Genomic DNA, 25,922 nt, shown 5'->3' with positions numbered 1-25,922 from the left:
CTCCAGAACACAGAATAACCCAGGCCCCTTAGCAAGCATGAGAAGCATTTGTATTGCCCAATGTAATCCCCACCCATCCCGGTCGGTATTGGTTAGCTGATGGAATGTCGCTGGGTCTCTCCGTGCGTCACCTGGTGGAGTTACTCTGCTCTCTCTGGGTGCGTGGCCAGTCAGGCCTCCTGCTTCTCCCCCAAACTCTTTTAGATCAGGAGTGGAAACCCTGCGGGGATAGGAGGGGAGACTTCCTGCCGCTTATCCTTGTGACATGGTGAAGTTGGGTATAGGCCTCTTCCCTGCCTGGGTGTGTATCCCAGTCATCTTGACCTGTCCCTGTGCTTGTGTGATCCAGATCTCAGAGCTTTGCTGCATCTGTTTTGCTGGGAAACTGACAAGAAGCAGCACAAACCTGACGTAACCTGCCCCTGCAGAGGGCAAAGTGAATGGGGAGTTGCTCATTGGATAGGATGTCCTTAAGCTGACTAGCTGCTCCAGGTGCCTTGTTGGCAGTGACTTTCCACTCTGATAACGTGCTCAGTGCTTATTTAAGTGAGGGTCTGGTCTGGTTTGGGTTCCTGACCTGCAGGACGCCTGCTCTCCAGCCCTGGGACCCCACACAGCTGTGCCAGTGCACCTTGGCTTAGCTAGCTGGGACTGTGCAGGCAGAGGCTGCAGCCATGTAGCTGTCCGCACTAGTGGCGAATGCATGATGAGCCCACAGCTCACTTTTGCGGGGGTTTTAATATTCTGGCAGGGCCAAAGGCGAGCTCGTTTTAACCCCTCACTGGTGGGATGGCATTCACAGTGCTGCACTCCTTGCTACTCCATTTCGGTGTAGCAGGAACTTGGGCCCTAGCTGGGGAGCTGACTGTGTTTTAAAACTGGATAAATCTGTTTGCATGTGACCAAAATATTGATGGCTTTTCCAGGCTGGGTTACAGTTCTCGGGCGTTTCTGGAGAGTTGTCCGAGAAGGCTGTAGCGTGGCTGGAGTGTGTCAGTGGCTCATCCCTGGCTGTGATCTTGTTGGCTATCAAGTGAAGCAGGATCAAGCCTAGGGACAGAGTTTGTGTGGGAGACTGACACAAGCTCAGGGACACAGCAGGAAGTGCTGGTGGTGACTGAGGGGAGAGAGCACTTTCCCTGGGCGTGGGTCCTGAGCCCAGCATTGTGCCAGAAAACCACTGTGCTCCTGGAGATGTCCTGAGCTGCTCTATCAGATTGTTTGCTGAAATGTGTGTCACTAGGAGTTTTAACCCCCTGTCTAGGCAAGTGCCGGTGGGGTAATTAGTAACTGCTGGCACTTAGCCCTTTTCATCTATAGATCTTTTTTTCACAAAGGGGCGGAGTGAAGGTTATTATCCCCCCTTCAGAAGCTGAAGGATACAGAAAAGGAGTCTCCTGACGCTAACCATTGCCGCTGCTGCCCTGCGTTTACCCTGATATGGATTCTTCACTTGCTGTTGTCCTGTTCTTGTGTGCTGCTGTGTTCCACTCCAGAGGTGGCTGCGCTTTGCTGTGCAATCTGTGGCATGCTCTGGGATCCCTGTGGTGATGGAAGGGTATTCGTTGACAGGCCCTGTGGTCACCGTTTGGTCCCTTTGCCTCTGACTTTGTTTTATTGGCAGGAGTTCAGTGGCTCCTCCCCGAAGCGGCGGCGGGCAGAGGACAAGGACGAGGGCATTGGCTCGCCAGACATCTGGGAGGACGAGAAGGCAGAGGATCTGCGCCGAGAAATGATCGAGCTCCGACAGCAGCTTGACAAGGAGCGCTCGGTCCGCATGATGCTGGAGGAGCAGGTGAGGCCTGTGCAGGGGGTGCAGACAACCTGGACCCAGGGTAGCTGGTGCAAGGAGGGTGCTCTGCTCTCCAGGCAGGGGTGTCTGGGGGAACTGGCAGCCTCTGAGGAGCCTGTTCAGGGCTGTGACCGGAGGAGGAGAGGACCCAGCCTGTGCCACCTGCTCACCAGCAGATTGACTCCTCCGGGAGGAGCCGTCTGTGCTCCTGGCCCCTTGTGCTTGCAGCGGGGTAGTGCAGGCAGTCTGCAGTCTTGTGGCGCCCTCTAGTGCACGATGGCAGATCAACCCAGGTGAGCTGTGCTGAGACACTAATTTCTCTGAAGTACCATCTGCCAGGAATTTCTTTTGTCTTGGTGAAGCGACTACAATTTGTAAGCAGGTAGAGTGGGATCCTGGCACTCTGCCGGACGCTGTGTGTCGTGTCCTGAAGGATATATGCGCTGCCTTCCCCGTGTTCCAGCCTATTTTCCCCCTTGGCTCAGGAGCTCCTGACGTGCTGTTGCTGCCCTTGTCATTGTTTGCCTGTCAGTTGCCTATGTTCTGTGGTCACAGCATGTTCTTGTAGCCCATCAGGGCTCTGGCTGTATTCGCCTCAGCCTTGATGGGCGCATTCATGTCTCTTGACGGGCCACGTCTTCACTGGTGTGTCGGAAGGCAGAGCAGGGCTGCTCCTTACCTCCAGGTCACATCTGTGTGGCAGAGCTGTGTCTGTGATGGATGCCTGTGCTGTCTCCCTAGGCCAGGATGTGTAGGTTGGCTGTTGTCTACGAGTTTTGCTCCTGGCATTGAAATGTGGGGCACCTCACTGCCCTCCTTGAGGCACCCCAGGCAGACTCCTGGAAGTCCAGTCTGTGGCTGGCCCAGACTGCTTCAAAGAGTAAATCTCAAAACTCAGCCCTGAGCTAGTCAAGATAGTGGAGCACCAAACTCTGTGCTTGCACGCCGTGATGGTGCAGACTGGGCTGTGAACTGCTCGGTCCAGTGAAGCACACGGCTCCATTCCCATTGAAGCCACGGGCTCTGCCCAGTGCTGGTTCCTTGGTGCGCTTGGGCCTTCAGGCTTGAAGCCTGGATGCGGAGCTCTAGGTCATGAAATGAGGTGGAACCTCCACAGTCAAGATGGAGGTGCTGACGCTCCCTCCCTGAGGGCTTTGGTTCCAGGCAGCTTTGCATCAAGGCCTTCAGATTTCTCCCCCTCCAGAACTCATCCACTGAAAGGGGAGAAGGAGTGTGGATTCTGAGTATTGGTGCATGCTTGGTGCCTACCCTGATTGCTCCTGGTCCCCTGCAAGGTTTCAATGAGGCCTTCCTTATCTGCTTGGAAGCATCCCTCTAGCCTGGACCCAGCAGATGGAGTTGGAGCACTTGTGCTGAGGCAGTTGGCTCTCCCAGCACAGGAGATTTTGATATCTCTGCTTTCCAAATCTAAGGCCTCCCAGCTCCTCTCCCAATCCCCTCAATAATTCCAGCTGCCTGTATCAGGGCAGGCAGAGAACCAGGGTGACAGAGTCTGCTCTCTGGACTCGGATGATGCTAAATTCTCTCCCACTGTGGGAACGCCAAATTCGTCCTATTCATGTGAGGATTCTGCTCTTTCCTGGTTCCTACTGAAGCTCTTCAAGATGGGTGACATAGAGCTGAAGCCAGTCTGGGATTCCACAAGGGCCATGATTGTGAAGTACCTGGGCTAGGAACTCTCTCCGACCAGTTTGTCATGCTCATTTACTTCATTTTGGCTCAGCTGGTGAAAGAGGGGTGGGCGGCAGGCCCCTAACGCAGACCCTCTTGCAAGAGCTGGAGGAAAAAAAACTGTTCCCAGAAGATGGTGCTAGCTGGCTCTCCCTCCCACTCTGAGACCGTGTGGTGGAGTTGGTTGTCGCTACGGGGAAGACCAGCCATGCTCATAGTCCTGCACCCCTGTGCTCTCAAGTCTGTCTCCTGGCTTGCCCCTTGGGTTGCTCCGAGTGAGGGTAGGGCAAGGCTGTGCTTGGAAAGCTGATTTGACCTTCCTGTTGATCTTCAGAGGTCCTTAATGGTTGCCAGACTTGGAGGTTCAGGTGAGTGCTATGGACTCTTGAGATTCCTCCCCAAGACAGTGTCAGATGCTAGCCTATTTTCCTGCCAGCTCTCCTCACGCCCATCCTGGTGAGGCCTTTTCCCGTGTGTTCTGTGCTGAAAGGTCTTCGGCTTCTGCCTTGAGTGGACTAAAGCCCTAAAAAAGCCATCCAGGTTTTTGCACCATTTGGCAGTGCCATGACTACGTCGAAGTGCCTGGAGTGATGCATGGTGCCATGGCCTGGCTAGCTTGGAACTTGGCTGCCGTTTCAAGGCAAAGCTGTCCCCGTGGGCTGTCTCAGTGTGTTTCTGTTGCAGAAATCTGGTAACACAGTGCTGCAGTCTCTTCTCCACACTTATAGAGTCTCACTGCCTTGATTTGCTCTCAGTAGGGAATGCCATTTCAGCCTCTGAACCTGGTCCCAAGGCCAGGGACCCCTAGTTGTTCAGCCCTCAGGGAGGTCCTTTTTTCATTGTAGATGTCCCTTATTGCCTATCTTTTTGTATAAAGTTTTTTTTGTTTCTAATTTACTGTCTCCTCTCAGGTGCAAACATCCAAGCAGCTGAAACTTTGAAGAGCTGTCTTACCCCACTGAGGTGTCTATATTAAAGCACAGCATGTTCTTGCCACTCCATTGGCTGTACTCCTTCTTTTGGTCATTCTGTGAGCTGCTTATTGTGTGTGCACCTCCTGTGGGACAGTATCTTTACGGAGGAGAGAGTCCCCTCTCTTCAGAGAAGCAGAGTGAAAGGGATTAGTCAGACAGGGTTGTCACCTGCCGAACCAGTGCCTCTGATTTGGGGGCTCTTTTCCAGGTGTTCTGCTTGCACTGTGTTTCTGTTGGTGCTTAGGTTCTGATCATCGTGACTTGTTATGGGAACTTCACCTTCAGCAGAACTGAACGAAATGACTGGAGCTTTTGGAAGGCTGCATTTATATCCCCTCTGGAGGGTGACTGGTAGGGGGCCTGGCTCATGCCCCAACCTGCTACCGCTGCCCTAGGGGCTGAAAATCCTTTCAGAGCAGTGGGAGTCCCGTTGGTCTCATGCTAAGATCAAAGAGCAACAATCCTGTTGCAATGGTCTCCTCAGAGGAGTGGAGTTTCAGGTGAATAATTCCCTGGTGGCCAAGCAGAGTGGAGGGAATTGCCCGTCTCTTCCAGCGCTGGTGGTAGTGATGGCTGGAATTCTCAGTAGCATGGCACGTGGATCACACTGGTACGGGAGTTTGAAGACAATGAATTGGCCTTTGCGTTTGTGGAGCAGAAACTTTTTTCAGGAGTCCCCTGACTTGATCCTGTGCAAGACTGCATATAACAGTCTCAGCCTTCCAACAGGGGACATCTGTGCTGACCAAGGAGCGGAGCCCAGGCTCCAGAGTCATGTTAGATCTGTTCCTCCAACGGATCTGCATCTGATTCATATCTTCCCTTATGGGACCCTGGAAATCTCCAAGCGGTGTTCACCTAACACCCAGCCTCACTGCATTCCTCCCAGAGGCACACTGTCGGGAAGACAGGCTCTTTCCTATCTCTTTGCTTCATTCATCCATCTTCACCGCAGGAGCGCAGCATTAAGGAGTATGTCAGCCACATGCTGCCACCTCGTGTACCTGAGGCACTGGTTGCAGGGGCCTCACCACAGAGGAACATCCTTTGGCATTTGGCGCTGGTTGCTCCCAGCAGTTGCTGAATTCTCTTGCTGCTTCTATGAGCAGCTCTCCCTCATGGAAGCCTTTGGAGGTGGGCGCTATGAGGACCCGTGATGTGCTCTGGTGGAATCCCTGGCACTGAAATGGATTCCACCATAGTACCAAGCCACCAGACTGCCTTGGCGCCGTCTTGATAAGCAGGGTTGATGTATGTGTGAGGGTGGGGTTGTGCTCCTCTTCCACACCCAATGGTATGGGCTCCTCTCTCTGATTGCTGGCAGGTGCGCTCCTTGGAGGCCCACATGTACCCTGAGAAGCTCAAGGTGATCGCCCAGCAGGTGCAGCTCCAGCAGCAGCAGGAACAGGTGAGATTGCTGCACCAGGAGAAGCTGGAACGTGAGCAGCAGATCCGAACGCAGGTGAGTGCGCTGACCCCGCCTCCCATCTCCCACCGCCCCAACCCCCTTGAGATCACATGTGGCCCAAACGCTGACCCTGTCCTTAGCTCCTCTGCAGGGAGATTTCAGATGGTTTTGCCCACAGCCTCATGTGCAGGTGTTTAAATCCAAGGGTGTTGGGGGGAGCGGCCCGATGACACGATGCACCTCCCATCAGGAAGACCTTGGAGTCTTTCCATCCTCGGGCTGGCTGGGGCTGAGAGCATGGCGTTGGCAATGCTCTCGGCTCCAGGGGAGGGGGAAGGGGCGCAGCGCGCGTGGCCTTCTCGCGCCCCTCCTGCTGGGAGGGGGCGACGTGGCAGAGAACTGTCTTCCCAGCTTGCAGGCTGAGGGCATCATTTGAAGCTGCTGCTGGGAAAAGACTGGCTCCTGAGTGTGGCTATGGGGGCGGTTGGAGAACCACAGCTTGTAGCTTAGTCCTTTTGCTCTAATCCTCCATCCAGAAGTCTCGGTCACATTCCATAGGTCCACCTCTCTCTCCCTTAGGTAGCAAGGAGCTTTCTTCACCACTGGTGGTGGTCCCACTGGGGAATGACCACGTTGAGGAGGGCCTGGGTTATGTTGGATCAGGTCTTGTGTCTGAATGCCACTCTGCGGGGGGAGAGCTAGACCTAGAGAACGTGACCTTTGGCTCTGCTTGGGCCCATGCCAGGTGTGGTCTGGTTAATGCTGGGTGGACAGCTCTGCTGGCTGGAGTGTGATGTCCCCCTAGCAGGTGCAGCATAGTTGACAGGAAGGTGAGAATCTCCCTGAGTGCTGCCTGGAGGGGTCCATCCAGGAGTAGGGGGAGTTCATTGCCAGTACAGTCTTTGGCTCTTCTGCTGAGGATAAGCAGGGGCAGTTCTTGGGTTCTGGTTTGCAGAAGTCTGTCTATGAGGACCTGATAGCTCTCCTCATGCAGGACATCTGTGAGCTAGCTGCCCTCACAACAGACCTGGTCTGTGTTTGGACTAGCAACCTAGCGCTGAAAGCACCTGCTCCACCCCAAGCCAGCCGGTTCCCTCAGGGCTCTCAGTGCCTCTTAACCTAGTAATTGCTGACGTTACACCCCCCCACCGCCCCATTCAGAGTTGCTGACTCCACCCAGCATGTGATGTTGTTTGTGCCCCCCATGAACTTTCCATAGAAAAGCCTTTCCATGTCCAGGGAAAATGAAATATCCTTAATCCTCACAGAAAAGAGCAGGCTGATGGATCGTGCGGGCTGTGAATGTCCAGTTTGGCCAGACCAAGCTAGCGTGCTAAGCATCCAGAAGTCAGGACATGCCCAAGTGAAGGTTGCTGCATAATCTGACCCCTGTTCCCTCCTTGGGCATTAACGTGCAGTTGAATTGCATGGTCACGTATAAGATTCTTCCTGTAGGTCCTCTGCCTCATTGAGTGCCCTGGCTGTGCAGAGTGTAATGAAAGAGGCAGGGTGGGATATTACTTTTTAAATCCCCTCGAAGCGATTAGCTCCTTTCTGCAAAGTTGATGGCACGTGCTTTGTTCCCTATCTTGCCGCCTTCCACATTTTGCAGCCGGTTCCTTCTTGAACACAGTCTGCAAAGGAGCTCCCTGCAGAAAACTGCTTTGTTGGCCATCACTCTAGCTCTCTATCAGATCCCAGCATCCCGACGATGCTTGTTGATTCCCTCTTGGTTCCTGTACCCAACCTGTCAGCTCTGGCCTTGGGCCTTTCGGTGCCTGTCTTCTGCAGGGCATTGGGCCTGTTTCGTTTGGGGACCCTCTTCGTCTTCGATGCTTCCCACTTGTATTGTTGGCGTGTTGGTGCGCCAGCCCTGCGTGTAGGTGCTCTGGCTAAACCCTGAGCTGCCAGCCGGAATGGTGCTTGGTCTTGGTGCCTGCTCTGCTGCTTGGCCTCCAGATGTCTGCTCTATGGAGCTTGCGCATGCTTCTGCTGTGCCAGTGCTTCCCGGGATGTGGCGGTGCCCTGCTCTCTCTGCAGGAAAGGCCCGGGGAAGGAGCCCACCCAGGAGCTTCAGACCCTGTCAGTGCTGCAGTCCTGACAGTCACATCATTAGGCTCTTCCTTGGAGCCTAACACAACGTGCTGGGGTGCCAGGCACGTGTGCACATGTTACCCTGAGCACGTAAGGCTCATGGAGCAAGTCCTCCCTGAGGCACCCTAGGGGGAGACCTGTATGTCCAACTCCAGGCTGGGCTGGAGTGCTCTGGGGAGTAACCTCTCCAAACTAAAGCCTGAGTGGGATGAGACAAGTGTGGTTAAAACCGCATTGCTGCTGTCCCTCATTAGCTTAGTGTAGGGCTTGTGCTTTGTGTCAGTGGGATATTACTGTCCTGCCAAAGCTTGTGGAAGCGCCTCTTGGACTTGCTCCTTGTCAGCTTGCCTTACACAGAAGGGGACTCTCCTGTTGCCAGTGACTTCAGCTCGATTCAGAGCGAGTGAGCTTCAGGCCCTCATTCCATCTGCCTTATTGCAGGCTCTTCAAGGGAGATTGCTTTCCCAGAAGATCTCCCAATTCCTCCTGAAGGATTGTCCTGCCAGCGTGCTTCCATGTCCATCTTGGGGAGGCCCTCCTACGCTCACACCTGCCTGAATGTGACACAGGCCATCGAAACGTGTGACCGATACCTGAATGTGCTACAACTGTTTTGTGACGGGCCATAACAAATTGGATATAATGACTTAATTCCCCAACCAGTTCTTTAAAGGACAGCTCATTGCTGTGTGACCCAACCCAGTTTTAAAGAGAACTGGACTAACAAATTCAGTCATGTGCAACAATTGGAGCTCCCTGCTTAAGCCATCAGCTTGGTTTGAACCATGGACTTTTGGATCCCAGCACAGATCTCTACCATTTGAACTAAAGGAGTAACTTATCCTCTCTATGGACCAGCCACCAGCTGCGGGGAGTTGGCACATTTTGCTATTCTTTTATTTTTTGCTAGTTTTGATGGGGTGTTCACGCCACACTGGAAAGGAGGAGGTTAAAAGCAGCTTAGCAGCCAATCAGGGCCCAGCAGGCTTAAATAAAAGAGAGCTGCAGGGCAGAGCTGGGTCAGTTACTTCAGGGAGCCCAAGGAGAGAGGATGGTGTTCCTAGTGGGCTGCAGGATGGTAGCACCTTGGACAGAGCAGTTGGTGGCAGGGACTGGAGGAGCTAAGAGGTAACTCCTGGCTAGCTACTGGGACTTGCGGGCTGGAGGCCCTGCGAAGAGGATGAAGAAGGTGCAGGGGGAAAACGGATGGTGACACGGCCGAGATGTGAAGAGGATACTGCGTGTCTAGGAGTGAGACAAGTCTGTAGGTGGAGAAGGTGGCGAGAGAGGCACCACCAGGAGAAGGCATACCAGCTGAGAAAGCTAATGCCTGCGGTGATTGGCAGGAGGTGCCACTCTGAGTGAACTCCGTCACATTAGGTAGCAAGCAAATGCTGGAGCTCAGGAATTCCTGGTCTGATTCTTGGCTCTGGAAGGGGACTTTGATTTAGTAGAGCAATGGTTACAGGAAGCCAAGCCCGTAGAATTGGCACTTTCATTCGGAGAGGCAGGGTGGCTGAATAGATAAGACTTGGATCTACCATGTGAGACCTGGGCTTAGTCTCAGTTTTGCCTGAAGGGTCCATGTGCAATCCATTACCATATTGTAAAATGAGGGGCTGATACTCGATTGTCTCCTAGGTTAATGAGTGAGGCTCCACTCGGTAATAAGGGCTCTGAAGAGCACTGAAACAATTCGCTAGAGATGTGAGAGAACTCCTGGCTCCCAGCTCCATGCACTTTCTTCTTGGCTACAGAGCACCTGGGTGGGCAGTCTCCCTTCTCCTCCCCATTTCCCTGCAGGACTACATTGTTGTCTCAGCAGTCCTGAGGAACAGGCAGCTTGGATCATTGGAATGGGGAAAGTCATGCAAAATCTGGTGTATGTGGGAGCGCTGTGCCGCATGTCAAAAGGTCCCTAGAGTTTGTTGTTAGCTCTAAGAAGGTCTCCTCATTTTAAACCCCATGTGCTGGCAGTGCTGTTACTGAAAGGACTGTGGCTAAGTGTGTGTGTCTCTCTGCCTTTCACATTGCCAGGACCTAAGTGATTTGAATTAAGGAGGCCATGCCAAGGGTTGAGGCAATACCTTCACCCCAGCCTGTCCTAGAGATCTATTCATAACAGGTGTTCTGCAACATAGCTGTCACCTGCTCTGCATGTGCTTACTGGGCTCTGTGGCTTGGTTTGGGATCAAGAAGGGAATCCCAGTTTAGTCTCTGTGCACTAGGGTTTAGTTTCCCTTCTGTGGAAGCCAAACTTTTTGTGTGTGTCTTCATTTGGCCAGTTCTTGCCCCGCCCCCATGCTTGTTTTGGTCCTTACCGAACTTTCACTCCAAGTGCAGCTACTGCTCCGACCAGCCTAGAGCAGCACCTTTCCCTGATCACACTGTTGGTGATGGCCTGGTGTTGCTGCTCATTTCAGCTGTGCTGCATATTGGGCCACACCTAGAGCTTGCTCTCCAAGAGTGAGAATCCTGCACAAATGACTTCTAAGAGAGGGGAAAACTCACTTCCCTTATCACTCTGTTTCTACAGAGCCCTACGGCAGGATTCCCATGGATGCTTGAAAATTTCCTGTTTTAAAGGTCTAGCTTCTCTCGCACACTCCTGGATTAGTGAATTTCTGAGGCACACTTTTTTTGTGCATTGATCAACTTGTTTGCTCTTTGTGGGAGCTTTGCCTTCTCATAGGAATTTTCTGGAATGGTCTGAAGGCATCATTTTACCTTGGCAGTGGGTGGCACATAGCTGCCGGCAGGAAGCCTGGCTTCATAGAATCATAGAGTATCAGGGTTGGAAGGGACCTCAAGAGGTCATCTAGTCCAACCCCCTGCTCAAAGCAGGACCGATCCCCGACTAAATCATCCCAGCCAGGGCTTTGTCAAGCCTGACCTTAAAAACTTCTAGGGAATGAGATTCCACAACCTCCCTAGGTAACGCATTCCAGTTTTTCACCACCCTCCTAGTGAAAAAGTTTTTCCTAATATCCAACCTAAATCTCCCCCACTGCAACTTGAGACCATTACTCCTTCTGTCATCTGCTACCACTGAGAATAGTCTAGAGCCATCCTCTTTGGAACCCCCTTTCAGGTAGTTGAAAGCAGCTATCAAATCCCCCCTCATTCTTCTCTTCTGAAGACTAAGCATCCCCAGTTCCCTCAGCCTCTCCTCATAAGTCATGTGTTCCAGTCCCCTAATCATTTTTGTTGCCCTCCGCTGGACTCTTTCCAATTTTTCTACATCCTTCTTGTAGTGTGGGGCCCAAAACTGGACACAGTACTCCAGATGAGGCCTCACCAATGTCAAATAGAGGGGAACGATCACGTCCCTCGATCTGCTGGCAATGCCCCTACTTATACATCCCAAAATGCCATTGGCCTTCTTGGCAACAAGGGCACACTGTTGACTCATATCCAGCTTCTCATCCACTGTAACCCTTAGGTCCTTTTCTGCAGAACTGCTGCCGAGCCATTCGGTCCCTAGTCTGTAGCGGTGCATTGGATTCTTCCGTCCTAAGTGCAGGACTCTGCACTTGTCCTTGTTGAACCTCATCAGATTTCTTTTGGCCCAATCCTCCAATTTGTCTAGGGCCCTCTGTATCCTATCCCTACCCTCCAGCGTATCTACCACTCCTCCCAGTTTAGTGTCCTCTGCAAACTTGCTGAGGGTGCAGTCCACACCATCCTCCAGATCATTTATGAATCTATTGAACAAAACCGGCCCCAGGACCGACCCCTGGGGCGCTCCACTTGATACCGGCTGCCAACTAGAAATGGAGCCATTGATCACTACCCGTCGAGCCCGACAATCTAGCCAGCTTTCTATCCACCTTATAGTCCATTCATCCAGCCCATACTTCTTTAACTTGCGGCAAGAATACTGTGGGAGACCATGTCAAAAGCTTTGCTAAAGTCAAGGAACAACACATCCATTGCTTTCCCTTCATCCACAGAGCCAGTTATCTCATCATAGAAGGCAATTAGATTAGTCAGGCATAACTTGCCCTTGGTGAATCCATGCTGACTGTTCCTGATCACTTTTGTCTCCTCTAAGTGCTTCAGAATTTGATTCCTTGAGGACCTGCTCCATGATTTTTCCAGGGACTGAGGTGAGGCTGACTGGCATGTAGTTTCCAGGATTCTCCTCCTTCCCTTTTTTAAAGATGGGCACTACATTAGCCTTTTTCCAGTCATCTGGGACCTCCCCCAATCGCCATGAGTTTTGAAAGATAATGGCCAATGGCTCTGCAATCACATCCGCCAACTCCTTTAGCACTCTCGGATGCAACACATCCGGCCCCATGGACTTGTGTTCGTCCAGCTTTTCTAAATAGTCTCGAACCACTTCTTTCTCCACAGAGGGCTGGTCACCTCCTCCCCAGGCTGTGCTGCCCAGTGCAGTAGTCTGGGAGCTGACCTTGTTTGTGAAGATGGAGGCAAAAAAAGCATTGAGTACATTAGCTTTTTCCACATCCTCTGTCACGAGGTTGCCTCCCTCATTCAGTAAGGGGCCCATACTTTCCTTGACTTTCTTCTTGTTGTTAACATACCTGAAGAAACCCTTCTTGTTACTCTTAACATCTCTTGCTAGCTGCAACTCCAGGTGTGATTTGGCCTTCCTGATTTCACTCCTGCAAGCCCGAGCAATATTTTTATACTCATCCCTGGTCATTTGTCCAATCTTCCACTTCTTGTAAGCTTCTTTTTTGTATTTAAGAGCAGCAAGGATTTCACTGTTAAGCCAAGCTGGTCGCCTGCCATATTTACTATTCTTTCGACACATCGGGATGGTTTGTCCCTGTAACCTCAATGAGGATTCTTTAAAATACAGCCAGCTCTCCTGGACTCCTTTCCCCCTCATGTTATTCTCCCAGGGGATCTTGCCCATCAGTTCCCTGAGGGTGTCAAAGTCTTCTTTTCTGAAGTCCAGGGTCTGTATTCTGCTACTCTCCTTTCTTCCTTTTGTTAGGATCCTGAACTTGACCATTTCATGGTCACTGCCTCCCAGGTTCCCATCCACTTTTGCTTCCCCCCTACTAATTCTTCCCGGTTTGTGAGCAGCAGGTCAAGAAGAGCTCTGCCCCTAGTTGGTTCCTCCAGCACTTGCACCAGGAAATTGTCCCCTACATTTTCCAAAAACTTCCTGGATTGCCTGTGCACCGCTGTATTGCTCTCCCAGCAGATATCAGGGTGATTGAAGTCTCCCATGAGAACCACGGGCTGCGATCTAGTAACTTCTGCGAGTTGCCGGAAGAAAGCCTCATCCACCTCATCCCCCTGGTCCGGTGGTCTATAGCAGACTCCCACCACAACATCACTCTTGTTGCTCACACTTCTAAACTTAATCCAGAGACTCTCAGGTTTTTCTGCAGTTTCATACTTTGAGCTCTGAGCAGTCATACTGCTCCCTTACATACAGTGCAACTCCCCCACCTTTTCTGCCCTTCCTGAACAACTTATATCCATCCATGACAGTACTCCAGTCATGTGAGTTATCCCACCAAGTCTCTGTTATTCCAATCACGTCATAATTCCTTGACTGTGCCAGGACTTCCAGTTCTCCCTGCTTGTTTCCCAGGCTTCGTGCATTTGTATATAGGCACTTGAGGTAACCTGCTGATCGCCCCTCTTTCTCAGTATGAGGCAGGAGCCCTCCCCTCTCACGCGCTCCTGCTCATGCCTCCTCCCAGTATCCCACTTACCTCAGGGCTTTGGTCTCCTTCCCCCAGTGAATCTAGTTTAAAGCCCTCCTCACTAGGTTAGCCAGCCTGCTTGTGAAGATGCTCTTCCTTCTCTTCATTAGGTGGAGCCCGTCTCTGCTTAGCACTCCTTCTTGGAACACCATCCCATGGTCAAAGAATCCAAAGCCTTCTCTACGACACCACCTGTGTAGCTATTCATTGACTTCCACGATTCGACGGTCCCTACCCAGGCCTTTTCCTTCCACGGGGAGGATGGATGAGAACACCACTTGCACCTCAAACTCCTTTATCCTTCTTCCCAGAGCCACATAGTCCACAGTGATCCGCTCAAGGTCATTCTTGGCAGTATCATTGGTGCCCATGTGAAGAAGCAGGAAGGGGTAGCGAGCCGAGGGCTTGATGAGTCTCGGCAGTCTCTCCGTCACATCGCGAATCTTAGCTCCTGGCAAGCAGCAGACTTCTCAATTTTTCCCGGTCGGGGCGGCAGATAGATCACTCAGTCCCCCTGAGGAAGAGTCCCCGACCACCACCACCTGCCTCCTTCTCTTGGGAGCGGGGGTCGTGGAACCCCCAACCCCAGGACAGTGCATCTCATGTCTTCCAATTGGCAGAGTCTCTTTCTGCTCCTTTCCCTCAGACGTATCATCTGGTCCACTCTCCGCATTAGTACCTGTGGAGAGAACATGAAAACGGTTACTTACCTGTATCTGCCCTGTTGGTACATGGACATTCCCCTTTTTTCTTCTGGAGGTCACATGATGCCAAATTTCTTCACCATCCTTCTGTCCCCGATGTGCAGCCTGCTCCGAATCTTCAGAACCTTGTGCCCGTAGAAGCCTATCCTGACATCTGTCCAGGAAATCTTCAGTTTCTCTTATGCAACGCAGGGTCGATACCTGTTGCTCCAGACCTTGAACCTTCTCTTCCAGTATGGAGACCAGCTTGCACTTTGTACAGACAAAGTCACATCTGTCCTGTGGAAGAAAGACAAACATAGCACATCCAGTGCAGGTCACAACAGCTGAACCCCCTCCCCCCCCATCCATATTACCTTCCTTCTACGAGCTTCCTCAGGAGTTGTAATAATTACTCAGAGAATCTGGCAAGATGTAGGCCTCAGTGGGCTCTCCCCAGGCAAACTCCTTTTGTTAGCTGCTCTGCTGTTCGCTGCTCAGCTGGTTCGCAACTGACTGGCTTTTTATGCAGTCAGGCCCACTTAAGGCTTGTACTTTAACCCCCTTCCACTGCTCTTAAGAACCAAAGGAGTTCCATCAATCTTCCGCGAAGAGGCAGGAGTGAGAGCCCTGCACAGATAGTATTGGAAGTGAAAGTTTCTCCCCTTGTAATTCTGCTTCTCTGCTATCCTCTGTGAAAACATAAAGATAATTCCCAGTACATTTCTGGAAATTCACAAATATGTATTTTTAAAATGTAACTAATACACACAGGGTGTCTGATACAGAGGAAATATATGTTCTAGTTCTGCAGTCAGACAAATGGAAGTTTTGATTTTTGCATACGAATGTAAAACTACACATAACATACAAATTTAGGAGCCAAATTTCACCTTATTCTCTCCCCCGCCACCATCCTTTTCTATTAAAAATAAAAACCCTGTTGAAGTGTTTCTGTATTAACTTACCCTCTCTGTATTCCCGAGAACATGCTACATTTTTAAAATTCAGCTACAGCCAGCAATGCTGAGGCCTTCATCATGTTTCAGAAATAGTCCAACCTTTGTCAAAACGACTTCTTTAAAAAATGTGGCTCACTCAGTGCACGTGGCCTCACTCACTGTTCTCCATCACTCCCAGGCACTAATGGACACGTTACACAGTTACACCGTTGTAGATTTGGACTAACTCCTTTGGTTCAATTACTCCGGATTTACATTGGTGTAACCATGAACAGAACAAGGCAAGGATCTGCTGGACCCCTGCATGTTCATTGTGTGCTGAGTGAGGTGGTAAGTCTTGTTGAAATCTTTGTGACCATAAAGACTATAATAAGCAACTCTTCCTTTCTTTAACACTGCGTCATGCTAAAATACCTACATGTGCACAGCCCTCCTGAGCAACAGCCAGTAGTTAGAGCATGTGAATGAAATTCTCGCAAACCCTGTACTCCATAGGCCACGCTCATATCTCCAACAATCCCTCCCCTCTAACAGCTGGTATGCTCATGAACTCAACCTCTCCCTTTCTTCTCCATGTAACCTTTACATCTAACTGTAGAAAATTAAGTTTGTAACGTTCGATTCAGTCCAAGCTGTCTCTTAAGATTGTAGGGTTTTGTGGGGGGTTTTTGGACCACATCATCAAGATTTTGTGCTTGGCCTGAGATGAGATTGTGTTTACACCGAGCACAGATGGTTTTGTCTTGCTTCACCAAGTTCCTTGCTTCAGAAGGGCATATGCACCTCTAACGTTTTGGGAGAGGGCTCTTGGCAGCAGCTGAGCCTGTAAGTTGTTCTTTTGATCTTTCTGGGCTCCTTTAGGTTCAGATCTAGAACCTGCTCTAGTGCATATAAATCTGGGCGACTTTCTTTAAAAAAGGCACAAGTGAGGTGGGTGTTAAGCCTTGCTCAGTGCCACAGCCTGATGCAAAATTCTAGGCTGTAGGCGGTTGTCATCCTGCTGGAAAGGTGCCTGTAAGGAACTCAGAATGGCCCCTGAAAAAAAGGGCTACAGCAGAGATCCACCCATCAGATCTGGCTTTCCCACATCCTAAGTCTTCTGGCAAGGATAGAGCTCCTCAGGTCCTGGCTGAGTAAAGTGGTCACCTGCCTGGGTGTGCCCATCAGATTTCATCTGATAAGAGTTACAGCAGCACCCGGTCACGATTCTGGTGTGTGCTTGTAAAATCCAGGGATGTGGATTGACCCCTACGTACTCCCCCCACAGGCTCCATTGGAACGCTTCCTGCGAAGTTCTCTCTAGAACAGTCACCTTCTGGCACCATGGGGATGAGTCCTTCTGCAGACTGGTGGTGTCATCGGAGCTGTAGACCCCACTGCTTAGCTTGGTACTATGGCAGTCTTGGCTCCAAGAGTTAGGTACCATCCCGTTCTGCTGTAGTTCCGCCTCGGGAGAACCTTGTGCAGGCACAAGAATGGCTTTGGAGCCTCGGCTGTCCCGCTGGACAGCCCCAGGATTTATGAGATTTAATACACATGGGCACTGGACACCTTTTAGCCCTATGCTACTCTTCCTTCTGCATTGGCTTTGTCAGGGTTCCCTCCCCACTCTGAACCCTAGGGTACAGATGTGGGGACCCACACGAAAGACCTCCTAAGCTTATTTCTACTAGCTTAGGTTAAAACTTCCTCAAGGCACAAATTCTTTGCCCTTGGAGGATACGCTGCCACCACCAAGTGATTTAACAAAGAATCAGGGAAAGGACCACTTGGAGTTCCTATTCCCCCAAAATATCCCCCCAAGCCCTTACACCCCCTTTCCTGGGGAGGCTTGAGAATAATGTCCTAACCAATTGGTTACAAAGTCATCACAGACCCAAACCCCTGGTTCTTAGGACAATAGAGAATCAGTCAGGTTCTTAAAAGAAGGATTTTATTTAAAAAAAAAAAAGGTAAACATCATCTCTGTAAAATCAAGATGGAAAATAACTTTACAGGGTAATAAAAATTTCAGAAACACAACAGAACTTCCTCTAGGCTTAGTTTCAAAGTTACAAAAACCAGGAATAAACCTCCCTCCAGCAAAGGAAAAAATGATTTATAGGAGAAGGAGTCTTCTGACCTGATGCTTCTTTGCTTCCCAAGAGAACACACACACACACAGCCTTTCTTCTCCACTGCCCCCTCCAAGATTTGAAAGTGTCTTCTTCCCCCACTGGTCCTTTTGGTCATGTGCCAACCAGGTTATTTGAACTTCTTAACCCCTTACAGGTAAGGAGGAATTCTAGGCTACCCTTAGCTGTATGGTTATGACAGGCCTCTTCTACAAGGAGTGAAGCTGAGGTCTCCTCCTAAGGTAATAAAGGTTCCTATGGGGATCACTCTACTGCAGCTGCCTCCTGAGTCCCTGGAGTAAGTGGTGGTGCTTTTAGGGAGCCGCTTTCTCTTGCAGAGGAGGAAAGGCCTCTGGAGAGACAGTCCTTGAAGGCATCCTCTTGACTCCTCTCAAGATGGGACTGACTCGACTGCTTCCTCCAGCCTTTGGAGCTGTCATGGTGTTTCAGGATCTGCTGGGCAGAGTGCCGTTCCTCTAACAGCCAACCCCGGGAAGCCACTCAGGCCTTTGACGTCTTGGAGCTCCAGGCCAAAAAGAGAGAACAACCCTCGCTGGCCACAGGCATTCCTTTGGAGGGGACTAAAAGAGTCTGGAACTCTTACCTCCGCTTCTGTCGTGTGGGAAATGTCTTCGTCCTTCAGGCTAGATTCTAAGGGAGGCTGGCCTTTTCTTTTCTTTTCCAGCATCCAACCTTGGGGCTAACTTGTGGCTGCTGCTGCAAATGGAAAGTCTAGAGCAGGAGGAGTCGTCATCAGTGTCCAAGTGAGTGGATGTGTTTGGAGGCGAGATTGATCCTTCATTTGCCTGGACTCTGAGAGCAGCCAGTTGAGGCAGTTATGGCCAGATAAATTCTCTTTCTGGTCCAAAGCTGCCCCTTGAGCAGTACATTTCCTGAGGACAAAAAAATCCCATTCCAGAAGCTCAGATACTGGGTGCCATCCCATGAGTGAATGCTGAGGTGCAACTGTTGGAGAGCTGCAGTTACTGGTTAAGTGACTTTTATTTTTCTGGAGATGTTCCAGGAGGTGTCTGCTTTCCTCAGGTCTTTCTTTGGTGTAACTGGATGTCTCTCTCAGCACATGTTCCTGGCTCAGGATTTTTGGTCACTCTACTGCAGCTCCGGTATAAGCTATGAACTGACCTTGTGAAAGCACAGATCTCTTCAGCTCAGAGGCAGATGTAGTCTTGGGAAAGATGAAAGTCCATGGGTGCATCCCTGGGCTTGAGTCTCTGTTTTCCACAGGAAATCTTCAGTTAGATTCCATAAGGGACACCTAACAGCAGTCCTCTTCAGGAGCTGGCTGCCTGCAGAGGCCCAGACCATTTAGGAAGCTCTTCTGATCCAATCAAAAGACAAGTCTTGCTCTTTGGCCTCAGCTCCTGGTGGCACCAGAGGACTTCAGACCAGTCCTGGAAAACTGAGTCCTCATGCTTTGTTTTACCCCTCCCTTTACGGACCATTCCCAATATTTTCAGGCATGGCAAGCCATTTCTTCAGACTGCTGGTTCCTAGTGCTCATGGAATGCGTGAAGCCATGCTAATAGCCACGCTCTCTTGCCCTGTTCAAGGATCCCAGTTACATGAAACTGCTCCAAGAGGAGATCTTGGCCCATTAGAAAGTGGGAGCCATAAAAGGAGTACAGGAACCCGAGCAGAGAAACGGCTTGAGTCCCAATATCCTTATTTGCAAATGAAACTGAGGCCTGCACCCTATTCTAGACCTCAATGCATAGGACAAATACCCAAGGGAAATCCAATCCTGCTAGTTTTTTCTGGGGAGCGTAACCCCTGCTCTCAGCCCTCAGGACTGGTAGAGGGAGGGTCCTAAGCCTCAGTTATCTTATTTCCATATCTCAAGGCAAAAGTCCAGGAAGCCCCTCAGATTCACGGTGTGTAACTATCAACACCCAGGGGTGCCTTTGGGCTGGCATCCCCAGGGTGTTCAAGCACTTGGCTGTAGATGCAGCCTCTTTGTGTTGTTAAGACCTGCAGGGGTATCTGGAAGACTAGCTTGTGAAAAGGCAGTGTCAATCAGCGGATATGGCCCTGGAGTGGGAGTGAGTAGACTTCGGTTCCATACCATACTCTGCCATTCACCTGCTCCCTTGGGCAAATCACTTCACATCTGCTTTAGTTTGGGGTAATGCTACTTGCCTGTCAATGTAAGGCACTTATAGAGCTCAAAGTGAAATGTTCTACATACACCTTTACCCTGCTTATCCATACTCTAATGGCAGTGGTGTCCATGCCCTGGGGGAGACTTGCTCTCTCTGCAGATCTGAGACAGACAAATCCACCATGGTCCCAACTTGGGCTTGACCTTCCTGGGAGTCACCGTAGATTCTGGAAAGGCTCTAGTTGCCTTCCTCTAGGATGTCATCCAGGCCAGTGAGCTAGCCACATGCAGGGTAGGTGGTCCGGTGTAAGATCTGAGTCCTAGGCCTGGCAGCCTGCACAACCCCCCCTTTCCCAGTGTCATGGCTGCAGGGTGACAGCCTGGTGTGCCCACCAAGCACTCACCGCATGGACGTGATCGTTCCCCTTCAGTGTCTTGGAGGCTCTCGACTCTAGTGGATGCTGCCACAGAACATCTTGCAGGAGCGTCCGGCTCGTCAGGTGATGAGGAGGATACTTCCAGTCTAGCCTGAGAGCACTTCAACCCACCATTGCCAATGACATGAGTCCTAAAGCATTGCTCATCATGAGCAGTCACTCAGACTCTGGGGCTTGTCTTGTATCTGCAGGTGGGGTCACCAGGAGGTGAACTTGTTTGCTACACATCAGAACAAGCATCCCAAGACCCACCTGAGAGCAGGCAGTGATCCCCAGTGTGGATTGGATCCCTTTTATGCTAGCTTAAACTTTCCTGTTTCCTCTCCTTCCCAAATATCGAGTAAGACTTATCAGGACAGAGCCAGAGTGATTCACTGCCCCAGCATGGGTGCAGCAGAAGTGGCTTTTCATTGTCAGAGCTTATGGCTCTGTCCAAATGCCATCCATTCACTCCTCCCTCTTCCTCAAGTCAAGATTTCTTATCCCAGCTGGGTAGTGCATCCAGACCTTGCAGCCTGTTGGGTCTCTGAGGTCAGGGGGACCTGTGCTTATCTCAGGAGATCAGGGGAGTGCTGTTAGATTCCAGAAAGCCGCCCGTTAGGAAAGTACCAAATGGAGCTAGATGCTCAAGGTCAAGGCCTTGACTTTGTCTGTTTCAAACTTCTCCTCTCTCTGCAGTTGCCAGGGTTAGCTTTGACAACACAAAAAGCTTCCTTGGTTGCTATTCCTGCCTCCTTTGTTTCTGTGAAGGAGACCTCCCAGTTTGCCCCTCCCCTAGTGAAACCATTAGATGTTCTTGCGAACTTTACCCTTCACTCAGGAGCCATTTGTTCCATGGGGCATGAATGTGGGGTTATCCAAATGGCCTTGGGCATCTCCCTGTCTGTGCCCCTCACGCTGAAGGGTTTGGAGTTGAAATGCTTGCTGACCAATTCCCCTCCTCTGACATCCCCCAAAGACAGGGTAGTGGTTGGGCCTCATCCCAACTTCGGACAAACCGTGTTGGACTTTCATTATGGCCTTTGATTTTGGTCAGTCGCTGCTGCATGTCTTCCCCCAAAGCCAGCCTTGGGCTGGGGGGTGTGGCAATTTGTGCACCTTGAGGGTTAAGAGCTGGTAGCTACTGCTCAGAACTATGCAGTGTGGAAAGTCAAACCAGTTTGATCTGTGGCCTCTGGAGAAAAATCTGAGTCAAACTATGTTGTCCCGAAGGCGAAGTGGGTAAGAGTCTGTGTCTATTCCTGTGACAGGCCATCTTGAGATGACTTGTTTAGCATGATGGCAGCTCATCAGGTGTTTTCTGAAATTTAACAGGGGCTGCTGTCAAATGCTGCAGCAAAGCGGATGCTGCTTTCTGGGGCTGAGGTTTGGTCACTTTTCACCTGGCAGGGCTTCTCGACCCCTCTCAGCAGAGGTCACTGCTGGCTGCTCTCCTGCAGTGGGGATCTGAGAGAGCCATTGCTGGGAAGGAAGGGATCAGCACAGCTATGCGAGGGCACTGTCCAGAAGTAACTCCTCTCCTTTGAGGTGGTCTCTTCATGTCCTTTCCTCATCTCTCCTCAGCCTAGTGCTGCTGGAAGCCAGCTGGGAAGCAGTGCTGGATCTGTCTGGCTTGCTGGATTTCTGGTTGCAGTACACATTCACGTGTGGCAGAATTGAAGATTACTTTTTAATGGAAGTTTCTGGCCCTTGTGCTTCTGAAGATAAATGTCCAGACATGAACCAATGCAGAAATTCCTGAGTCTGCAGCCAGCCTGAAACAGTAGCTGGGGGAAGTAACTCTCCCACCACCCCTTTCAGTCTCATTGGGTGTTAGCTCAGGCTGATACATTGGTAAGCAACACTGATTTTATTACAGATCCTCTACCCAAAGGAATGGATCGGGCAGGGGTAGGCAACCTATGGCACGCGTGCCAAGGGCAGCATGCGAGCTGATTTTCAGTGACGCTCACACTGCCCGGGTCCTGGCCACCGGTCCGGGGGGCTCTGCATTTTAATTTAATTTTAAATGAAGCTTCTTAAACATTTTGAAAAACCTTATTTACTTTACATACAATAGTTTAGTTATATATTATAGACTTTTAGAAAGAGACCTTCTTAAAACATTAAAATGTATTACTGGCATGCAAAACCTTAAATTAGAGTGAATAAATGAAGACTTGGCACACCACTTCTGAAAGGCTGCTGACCCCTGGGACGGGCTGGACTGTGCCACTCCTCTTTGTGCCCACAGGGGGCAGTGAGCCCTCAGCAGAGGGGCAGGCTCAGCTGGGAGGAAAGTGTGATTCTAGAGCAGTGGTTCTCAAACTTTTGTACGGGTGACCCCTTTCATACAGCAAGCCTCTGAGTGTGACACCGCTCCCACCCCCTTCTATTGTAAAGTGTTTTTAATTTATATTTAACACCATTAGAAATGCTGGGAGGCAAAGCGGGGTTTGAGGTGGAGGCTAACAGCTTGTGACCCTCCGCCCTAATAACCTCGCAACCCCCTGAGGGGTCCAAACCCCGAGTTTGAGAACCCCTGTCCTAGAGCAATGGGCTTGGTGTCAATACCTATGCAGGCTGGTTAGTGCCTCATATGAGAGCCCTCCCTGTGCCCATGGGCTTCAGTCCCCAAGAGCCAGCACTGGAGGGCTGGGATGGAAATGGTTCTGAAATCTGAACATAATAGTTCGGTATTTAGGGGAAATTGGTGACGAGCTTCAGCCCAGCTGATTGGCTTGTCTCAGTGAGGTTCTCAAGGTGCTCTTAACCATGCAAAAGGTTAGAATCTGTGTGAAGGCTGTGCTTTGCCTCTACAATTCTGGACTCGCAGACTAGGTGGTGGGGATAGCATGGGCATGGCCCACCATAAAGGTCTGAGATCAGCCAAACCTACTGCGTTAGCACCCTGGATTTTTGAGACTGCCAGCCGTGCAAGCCCTGAGAAGGGTGTGTGGGGTCAGACGTTTCCTCAGTCTCCAAAAGGTTCAAGGGAATGAAAGAGGTATGGACTCATTTCAGCCCTCTCCCCTGGCTGGGGGGTGTAGTGAATTACCTCTTTTTTTTGTCTTTGCTTTTTTTGTCTCCAAATACCTGGACTCAGATCTCATCTCTAATACCAGCAGAATGAATCTCACCTGGCTCCCAAAGCCACCTCTCTGATTTGGCGCCATGTGGACTGGAATGGAAGGGGCTGTGGGTCGGGATTGAGGGGCATTGGCAGGTCTGCTTGCATAATTTGCCTGCCCCAGTTTATCAGTTCTTCTGCCATCCCAGCTGTATGATCACATAACCTTCTTATTTTTGGAAGTGTCGGGGGTTGCCAGCAGAGTCCAGATTTGTGACCCTTCAGGCATCCTGCCAGCCCAGCCTCTGCTCCTTCCCTAAGGCTGTTGGGTGGTGGGGGGGAGGGTACGTAGATTTGTGTTGTGTGTGGAGGGGCTGGTGATGGTGTGTGTTAGTGCTCTAAAGGCCTGACTTTAGATTGCAGGTGGTTGGATTGTTCCTGGAGGCATCCAGAGGGGCAGCTACCCTGCTCTGGAGTACGGCGGAGTTGACAGACTGGTTGGCATTGCAATGTCCTCCTTATCTAGTGCAGGCTGGTGTAGCCAGAGAACCGGTGGGCGGCCAGCAGAGTGCCTGGTTGGAGACCCAGCTGTGCCCTCTGGGGACTTGCCAGAGCTATTCACTTGGCTCAGTCCACAGACAGCTTATGGCTGAGCTCCTACTCAAGGGCGAGGGGTTGGCGGCTCTTGTGAAGGGGGGAGGGGAGGGGTGTGTATGGCAGGCTCCTCCCACAATGTTGGCTGTCGACTGAGTGTTTCCTGGGCATGGAGCCCACGTGTTGGCTCCATTCCCTTTGTTGGGCTGCTGTGACCTGTCCCCTTCAGGGAGCTCCTCCCGCTTCCTGTGCCCTGGAGCTCGTGGGCACTGGATTCACCTGTGCTGGAGGCATTGCTGGGCAGCTTCCATACTCAATGGCATCTTTCTCTCCCCAGCTCCTGCCGGCACACGGTCCCCCAGCACCCACCCATCATCCCACTGTGATTGTACCAGCACCACCTCCTTCCCATCACGTCACCGTGGTAACCATGGGCCCATCCTCTGTAATCAACACAGTCTCTACGTCCAGGCAAAACCTGGACACCATTGTTCAGGTACGGGAGCAAATCTGGGAGGGAGGGAGAACTGGAGTATCTGGCAGAAGGGGAGTAGAACTGAGTAGGAAGAACTGGAGGTATCTGTCAGAAGGGGAGAATTCAGGACAGGGCACCTTCCAAGGCCAGGATTGTTCTTGGTGGGGAGAATTTGGGGGCCCCTGGGGGAATATCTGGGCTTCTCCCCATAACCCCAACACTGAGTGAACCTCAGTGGTGCTTGTGGCTGAGACTCCCATGGGCTCAGGCTTGGAGATGGGGTTGCTTAGGAGAGAGCCGTCTGAACAGCGTCAGACCTTGCTGTTCCCACCCCGGATGTGTGGGCAGCATCCCACCTGTACTGGGCCCTGGGAGAGCAGTGACGCTTCCAGGAGAGAAGCAGCACTTCTAGTTCTCTTCTAGGCTGTCTCGGGAGGTCTGCCCTGCAGTCGGAGGCATGATTGCTGCAGGTGGAGGTATACCTGACAGCTTTAATCCAGCTGGCTCAAGCAGCATGGGCTTCAGCCCGGATTAGCTGCTAAAGTACGGTCCGTGCCGCTGCAGCTTCCCTGCTCCAGTAATCGAGCGAGCTAGATCAAAGGTAGCTTGGGTACGTGTGCACGAGCTGCGGTCACACCACATGGGTCTGCAAACCCAGCTGTGTCCGGTGAGCAGCCAGTGTGATGCTGAGTGCTGGGGGGTAGCCAAGGGCTGCTGTGCACTGTGCAGGCTGGATATCCCAGCCGCTCCCCAGCATGGTTCAGTTTTGCAGGGGAGGTTGGAACCAGACTGTGGTGGCGTGTCTGACTCGGGATGCAGTATGTCTCCATCCAAGGTGCCCAAGGATGGGGCTAGATCATTGGCGCTGCAAAGCAGAGTAGTGGCTAACTTTGTTAGAGACCCAGCCCAGAACTAGCAGGGGAGGAGAGTGATAGCAGCCTTTCTGGAGGAGACCCCTCTGGAGAACACGGGCACCAGGGGATAAACAGGCATAACTGGGTCGGTTCTTCTCCTGATGCTCTCCTCCCTGCCTCCCCCAGGGATGTAAGCCCCTGTGGCCAGGGTTCCCTCTCCACTCCCCTCACTGTTCCTTCCCCTTGACAGGCAATTCAGCACATTGAAGGGACGCAGGAAAAGCAGCTGCAGGAGGAGGAGCAGAGGCGTGCGGTCATCGTGACACCCGTCCGGGCGTGCCTGGAGCCCTCCAATTCCGACACTGCCTCCGACACAGAGGGGGACGACAGTGACTCCATGGATCAGAGCAAGGAAGATCCCTCAGGGGAGGGGGAGCTGCCCTGACACCCCCCCAGCCAGCAGCAGGGAAAGGGGTGGGACTGGGGGAGGGGAATGTCAGAGAATATGCTGAAATTTTTAAAAAATACAATGCGATTTGGGTCTCTTTTATGACCTTTTTCAATACTGTAAATCGGAGTGCTAGAACCAGACACGCTGAAAGTTCATGCTGCAGTTGAAAGCAAACCAGGGGGCGGGAGGGGGTGCTGTGTCAGTGAACCAGCACTGGGGGAGGGTGGGGGGCTGTTTTTAACTAGAGATGGGCCAAAACTGGAACCCAGGATCTGAACTCAGATGAACTGTTTGGGGGTTCGGGTAACTGGGACCTGGAACCAAATCGCCTGTGGTTTTGTAAAACTCAAACCCAACTTACAGTAATCTTGCAAAAGTAGTCCCGGCTTTATCCAGCACTGGTGCGATGGATGGCGTGGCTGGTGCACGGGCGCTAGGCTGTTCATGGGCCTGCCTGAGTTCTTGTTTCTTGTTTGTTGGTAGTTTCTCTATTTTAAAAAAGGGGGGAAAAATAAAAATTAAAGGGACACC

At 51.4% G+C, this 25,922-nt stretch overlaps 1 protein-coding gene across 3 annotated transcripts in view; it reads left to right on the top strand.

The window, feature by feature from the left end:
- Positions 1 to 25,579, top strand: part of TFAP4 (transcription factor AP-4) — a 37,826-nt gene extending 12,247 nt beyond the window's left edge. Inside the window, exons 4-7 of one of the 3 annotated variants that reach the window (XM_084640415.1) lie at positions 1,625 to 1,795; positions 5,783 to 5,866; positions 23,949 to 24,107; positions 25,191 to 25,579. In XM_084640415.1, the coding sequence (XP_084496541.1) occupies positions 1,625 to 1,795; positions 5,783 to 5,866; positions 23,949 to 24,107; positions 25,191 to 25,385 (609 nt within the window). In that variant the 3' untranslated portion in view covers positions 25,386 to 25,579. Of the gene's footprint in view, positions 1 to 1,624; positions 1,796 to 5,782; positions 5,921 to 23,948; positions 24,108 to 25,190 lie in introns of all 3 variants that reach the window. The other 2 variants (XM_084640414.1, XM_084640416.1) reach the window with 2 other exon arrangements.
- The last annotated feature ends 343 nt before the right edge of the window (positions 25,580 to 25,922 follow it).

The sequence above is a fragment of the Lepidochelys olivacea genome (genome assembly GCF_965140295.1).
Source record: "Lepidochelys olivacea isolate rLepOli2 genome assembly, chromosome: 10".
NCBI lineage: Eukaryota > Metazoa > Chordata > Testudines > Cheloniidae > Lepidochelys > Lepidochelys olivacea.
This window is presented reverse-complemented; position numbering and strand designations above follow the sequence as displayed.